The sequence below is a fragment of the Equus quagga genome, unplaced genomic scaffold, assembly GCF_021613505.1.
Source record: "Equus quagga isolate Etosha38 unplaced genomic scaffold, UCLA_HA_Equagga_1.0 HiC_scaffold_1539_RagTag, whole genome shotgun sequence".
NCBI lineage: Eukaryota > Metazoa > Chordata > Mammalia > Perissodactyla > Equidae > Equus > Equus quagga.
The window spans coordinates 1-7,117 of NW_025792720.1; the positions used below are offsets into that span (position 1 = coordinate 1).

The 7,117-nt window shown below is 43.3% G+C and overlaps 1 protein-coding gene across 1 annotated transcript; it reads right to left on the bottom strand.

Moving 5' to 3' along the window:
- Positions 1–2,440: 2,440 nt before the first annotated feature.
- LOC124231994 (olfactory receptor 2AP1-like) lies at positions 2,441–3,385 on the bottom strand. The gene has a single exon (XM_046648990.1). It carries the CDS (start codon positions 3,383–3,385, stop codon positions 2,441–2,443), a length of 945 nt encoding a protein of 314 aa, XP_046504946.1.
- Positions 3,386–7,117: the final 3,732 nt, after the last annotated feature.

Below are 7,117 nucleotides of genomic sequence, written 5' to 3' on the forward strand. Positions count from 1 at the left end.
GGTACCACCGTGAATGCGCCTGTTCTCGTCCAATCGGAAGTTAAGCAGGTGGGGCCTGGCTAGTACTTGGATGGGAGACCACCGGGGAATAGCCAGTGCTGTAGGCTTTCGCCTCCTGCTTGTGGTTCCCTCCTGTTTTGCAACCGCCCCCAACCAGGGTCCCTCCACACCGCTCTGGTCCCCACCCCAACCCGCTTATGCCCTCTGGCTGTCCCCACCCCACCCCGGCCGCTGTCCAGCTGCTTAAAAATTTTCTAGGAGGGTAGAGCTTATCTGGAGTGCTCTTAACCACATAAGGAAAAAGACAACGAAGAGGCGGCAAGAAACTTTTCGAGGTGATAGACAGGTTTATGGCATTGATAGTAACGATAGATTCTTGGGTGTGTACTTACCTCCAAACATACCAAGTCTTATATATTAAATATCTACAAGTTTTTGTATGCCAATCTTACTTCTATAAAGTACTTTAAAAAGTTATGATTGGAAGTGTCTTCAACGTAGATCTAGCTCAGGGGATTTTTCTCAATAAAATGTTTTCCACTAGTAGAATCTACTGCATTTATCTCCACATCAGGGTTTGTCTTTCCCTGGGTACCATCTATGGCTGGCCATGTCCAGCCTGGATTCATAGATTCAGTTATGAATTTGTGGTCTTCATTATTCTATTTGTCAAGCTCACGCTTCAATCACAGTGTATCTTAAATTAATATAGAGTTCACATGATTGGTTTATGTGTAATCAATTATTCTCAAGTCTTGATTAAAACCTTGAAGAGGCTCACCCTCCATAGTTCAACTCTCCAGGTAGCCCATTATTTCCATGTTCTGCAGCATCATGATCTTACACCCATGAGCCATTTTCAAGAGGATCCTAGGGCTTATCTGCCTCAATCTCCACATTTTATGGATAAGGTGATTTAAGAGTTTTGGGAAGTTGGTCAGTTAGTTGAAGGCAGCACCAGACTTAGAACCCAGGGCTTGTCCAAGGCAAAATGGTTCAGCGTCTGCTATTGGTCCCTTTGAGTTCCATTCCCACTGCCACTTCCCTAAACCATCATTATCTCTCTCCCAAATTACGTAACAGTCTCTTTATCTACTTTCTTACTCTGCTCTTGGCTTTTCCAATCTTTTTGATAAAATGTCCGCATCTACGTACAATAATACATAGCTAATCATAACACATCTGTGATTTTCTAGACGTTGTTGATAATTCTTCACTGTCAATAAGATGAAATCTAAACTTTGTAATAGGACTTGCAAGGCCAAGAATGATCCAATCATGGTGTGGAACATATTTCATAAAATGTATTTGTGATTAATTAACTCAGAGTTTGGGTTAAGAAACAAACACAAGAAACATTGAGTTAATCTTTTTAGAGGCATTTCCTCTGAAGCAACAAAGACACATTTCTACCCTGGAAATAGGAGGTCAAAATGTACAAAGGCTAAGGATTGAGATAATGGAAATTTGGGGTTAGAATAGATTACACTATCAATTAGAAGATAACCTTGTAGTTGACAACACAGGTCCACCAGGAAAAAGTGTTTGCGTCGCTTAAATTGTTATGATCAGTAATATGAAGTAGATAAGCAAATAACTTAGATTCCATCACCTTGAGTCTTTGAAAGAAATCATCCTCTTTCCATATCTGTATGATTTCTTCCAGAGATTCATGGTCCCTTCCCCTAATAGACACACATGCAGTAGTAACAGCTTTAGGATAAGAAGCAATTATAAATATGCGCCATGCATCTGAGGGGCTGGAGCTAGAATAAATAATTTAGAAAAATAGGAGTATTGGTCAGCTGTGGGATGCTTTAGGTTTTACCTCTCCTTAGAGAATGGTCCAAGATGGAAACATTTCTATTTCTCTCCAGCAGGGGGAATGATGCATAAATGTGTAGCTATGACAAGGGCCAAAAACAGCAATTAGGAGCCCATCTGATGCAAACCATTTATATTCCAGGTGAAGGGTGCTATGACTATTATTTCCTTGTGCTAGGTGAGGAGGGAATGTGGACCTGAGCATTGTTACTATTTCCATTGGTTCCTTCATAACCACAACCTAATAAACAGTCTTCCATTATTTAAATTAATTAAATGTTTTTTATTGAATAGTTATTTGTCCTCTTGAACCACGTGTATGGCTAGAGAGAAGTAAAATAAAAAGAGTATAAATTACTAAGTTTTAAAAATTTCGACACATTCTTTAAATCAGAGGGGAGCATATAAATTCAGCAAAGCATTTTGCTATTAAAATAAATTGTTGTCAACATATGGAATATTTAGGGAGAGGTATGATTTCGCCTTGCAAATGCAGATTTCCATTTTTCTAAGAATGTGCAAACAAACACTGGGAACACTGTGGAGAGCTGCATCGGCTGGAATAAACATACGTGGTTCTCTGAAGACTTCCACTCCAAGGTCCTGCGACTTTATTTTATTTTGATATTTTGATTCTGCACATCATCTCTCTCAGAGACTGGTGGACCTGCTTGTTCCGCAGAGTGTAGATGACAGGGTTCAGCAGCGGAGTCACCACTGTGGTCACAAGGGCAGCTCCCCTGTTGGATTCCAGCCTGTTTGTTTGCTTTGGTTTCACATATATAAAGACATAGCTGCCATACATCAGAGAGAGAACAATGAGGTGAGAGGAGCAGGTGGAGAAAGCCTTCCGTCGCTCCTTGGCTGATGGGAGGCAGATGATGGTGACTACTATGTTGCTGTATGCAATGATGGTTATGATGAGGGATGTCAAAAGGATACACAAAGCGAGGACAAAAGTCAAGGTTTCAACAGATGTGGTGTCAGAACAGGAGAGATGGATCAGGGGGCCAAGGTCACAGAAGAAGTGAGGGATGACATGGGGACCACAGAAGGATAACTGGGAAACCTTCACCACCAGACCAGTGATGAGGGTCAAGCCCAAAGAAAAGCAGGCAGTGACCAGGAGGAGGCCAGTCCTCAGGTTCATGATGGTCGGGTAATGCAGAGGCTTGCAAATGGCCACGTACCGATCCACAGACATCACTGCCATGAGGAAGAAACCTGCTGCTCCCAGAAATAAGAAGACAAAAGCTTGTATGAAACAGGCAGGAAAGGAAATCGTTTGCGGGCCTAAAAGAAAGATGACCAGCAACTTAGGAATAACAGAACTTGTGACACAACACTCAGTGAATGAGAAGATGCTGAGGAAAAAGTACATAGGTGTCTGGAGCAGGGAGTCCGCACAGGTGATGATGACTATGACCACATTGCCTGTGAGGGAAGCCAGGTACGCCAGCAGGTGCACCATGAAGAGGACCTTTCCCAGGTGCTGGACAGCAGGAAACCCCTCCAAGGTGAATTCTTGGACCATTGTCCCATTCCCCATTTCTGTGGTCATCTCTTTCCTTTGCGGCATCACCTGCTGGTCTTAACCTACGATAAAGAGATCACAGCTGGCTCTGAAGATCAAGTTATTTGACTACCTGAGAATGTGGCTAGGCAGGTAGCAAAGTGGTCCAGCGAATTGTTTCTTGAATCGGAAGCACCTCAGTTCAATACTAATCTCTAACCCCTGAGACAGGTCATCTTTCAAAAGGTAGTTAACCTTTCTAAACTTCACTTTCCCCCTCTGTACAATGAAGGTAATAGGATCTACCTGTTCATGGTCTTGCGCGAAATAAGTAAGATAAAGCAAGTAACTCACTTGGCATGGGATGCCAATGTTTCCTGTGTGTTCCTCAAAGTCTAATTGGAATATTATGATCATTAAGATGCTCCTGCATCTAGCTTGATCACTAGACAGTGGTACTAAAATTTTCTTAGTTATAAAACTTTCATTTGTTTTTCAATATTATCAATTTGTAAATAAACATAACAGTAATATAGGCAATATTCTCTTTGAATATTCTTTTTAAAACATGCAACAAATTCTCTGGTCCAGGTCATCATCAACATCATCATCATCGTCATCATCATCATTAGTTGAGAACTTTACTCATTTGGTCCTGTGCTGCTCACTGAAATTCAGTATTTCTTTCCTCCCCACAATAATCATGAGGGTTTGGTTGCCCCTACCCCCTCTTCTACTGAAGCAGAAATTGAGGCATAGAAAGGTAAGGTCACAAGGCTGGGACTTTTGCTACATCTGGCCAAATTGCAAGCCCCTGCTGTTTCTAAATGATATGACAAAATATTTTAAAATAGGAACAAAGATTTTGTTGCTGATCTCTCAACTTTAAATGAAAGGTTAGCTTTATTTACCTTACTTTTTCTATCCTTAAGTTAATATCATTGATGAATTACTGACCTACAGAATGACACAGGCCCTAGAGTTGATTAGCTTTAGCACAATCATTTTGTAGAAGAGGCTGGAGACCAGAGACATTGGGGAGCTCAACAACAGCGTATAAGTTGTCAATCCAGGACTTACTCCACTTTCCTGAGCTCCATGCTGGCGTGTAAGAGGGATGGGGAGTGACAGGAGTCCCAGATTAGCTCTCTTAGGAAGGATATTCTGGGAAGATGGCCCCCATGCACTCACTCTTACATCAAAGCCCAATGAACGCTCTCCTTCTCCCTTCAGTTCACTCAAAAAATCACTTCACCATGTTGGGCTCTCTTATCTCAACACCAAGCTGAAGGTCTGCAGTGTGAAATGTGTCTCTCTCACTAACCTGCCATGAACCAAGTTCTCCAAAGTGCTGCTCATGCAACCAGAGTCCTCACCTCTGTGTGACAATGCCAAGAGGGCAGCCTGAAGGGGCCTCTGCCTCTGTTCCAGTTGACAGCAGTGGGCCCACGGAGCTACCCCATTCCCTGAAGCCAGGAACACGCACAAGTCAACTCACTGGGGCATGGCTTCCTCCTCTTGTAACTGTTCTCTTCCAGGAAATCAAGAGCTTCCTGTGGACTCAGGGGAAAGGGGAGTAAAAGGAAACTCATTTGTCACAGCCTGTTTTCCCACAGTGGGGTGAATATGGACCCCATATTCCCAGTGTCCCTGGCTGCAAAGCCCTGTTTTAAAGCCCAGAATGTTTCATACCACAACAAGGCTACATGGCAGTCTTAACCACTGAATCCCCACAAAATAGGAGGCAGAATAAAACAACCACATTTCACTGGCCCCGATTCTGGACAAGAACTTGACTCCAGGACTATCAGGGTTTTGATGAAAGGTCTGGCTCTGCATCCCACAGTGGGTAAATGCCCACCTCACATGCAACGTTGCTGCCCACCTACTCTACCTGCTCACAGGAGCAGGCAGCTTCTCCTGAGTGCAGCCCTCTATCTGCTGAGAAAAGGCTCCTTCTGCTGGAGTTCTCCACTGTCATGGGCGCATCTGCTCCAAGATACGCTTTATTGCACTATGCTCCTCCATCATACCCTCACCTTCCCATGTGGAGAAGCATCCTTGCTCTACTGAATCACTGTCGAGCAGCTCCCAACATGCAGGTCTCAGGCTTCTGTGGTAGTCTTCCCACAAGACTGTGTGTGGTTACCAAGCAGGATGTGCCCAGCCAGTGAGCAGAGAGGGCAGGCTCCCAAACCTCATTAAGAGCTGAGGGGATGGGCACAAAGTAAAGGCAGGGTTGGAACCCTGGGGGCAGTTAATTGGTCACTGTTGAGAACAAGAGTTACTGACACAACTCTTATATTTATCTTTCGATTGTCTGTGGTGGAAATTGGCTCCCACATGTCCAGGCTGTCCTCTGCCAAGATTTTTCAAAGAAATTATGCGACTTAATTTCCCAAGTGTTTCTAAAATCCCAATTTGAATGTTGCTACTGATTCGAGGGAAAAGCCAGACCAAAAGTTTCTACATGTGATGTGTGCACTGAGGCCAGAGCATAGAGGTTAAGAGAACAGATTTCATTGTGAGAAAGAGCTGGATTACACCATGGCTGTTGTCAGCTTTTGGGAAACACACTGGTTTTTGAGGAATGAGATGAGGAAATCCATCTTCCTCTCTCAAACATTCTTCATGCCTCCACCAACATTATGATTCTTTTCATTGAATATTTTTGTCTGAAGAATATCTTTGTTTCCATTCCCAATCTCCCTGAAAAAGAGAAGCATGCATTTCCCCCTCTTCAGGGAAGGATAGGGAATAATTAGGTGGTTTCTGTGACGTCTCTAACCTGGCCCGTCCCTCTATTTTTAAAAAAACCTCGGAAGTAGCTCTCCAGATTCCTTCTAGGATCTTCTTGCAGAAGAGGAAGGAAGAGAAGTGGGCACCAGGGTGGAGAAGCTGTTACCCTAGCAACCACTGGCTTGGAAGGCTGCTTGTCCTCCTGGGTACGTCAGCTGGGCTGAGCGGCAGGAATGATCCATGTTTCTACGGCCTCTGCCTTCTCGTTGAAAGCCAAGGAAGGAGATGAAATTCCCAAAATATATTTTCGGGCAACCTTGGATATGTGGTAGCTGAATGGAGATCTGTTCTGCCTCAATATTTCCTCACCAGTAATGATCGCGCAAAGTCAAGGCAAATGTTATAAAATTTCCCGAATATTCATGTGGCTCCCACAGTCCTACAAATAGACAAAATCATTTCTGTAACATCTGTCCATCCACACACTCTGCTTTCAATCCATGCCAAACCTGGACTGAATGGTCATATTCTCAGTTGGAAGTTAGGGAAAACATGGGAGATGAGTTACAGAAACTGGAGCAAAGTGAGACCATAAAGACTACTGCCCAGATAAAGGCCCATTTGCATAGGATTCTTTTAAATTTATTCAGTGCCAGCTTCATGGTGCAGAAATACCTGTGCCACCTGAGCAAGTCCCAATGCCAAGACTGGGAGGAGAGAGGACTGGCATGTATTTGGTGAAAGGCTTACAAAGGGGAAGCTCAGATGGGGTGAACTAACTATATCATCCATCTAGCCTAAGGGGTGCTGACCTGGCACCAAGAAATATTTCAAAGCTTCCTTTGTCTATATTTCTCTTTTCTGGATAGTGCCTTCACAGCTCTCCAATACCCAGTATTTCTTTGTGCTTTTCAATGACACCTTGAGATTTCGTTTATTTGTGAAATTTTTCAGTATTCCTTGTGCTTTGAGGATTTATTAGCTTGTTAATGAAAGAGATAGCTCTTAAAGTTGTGTTTCTGATTATCTAACAACGGAGAC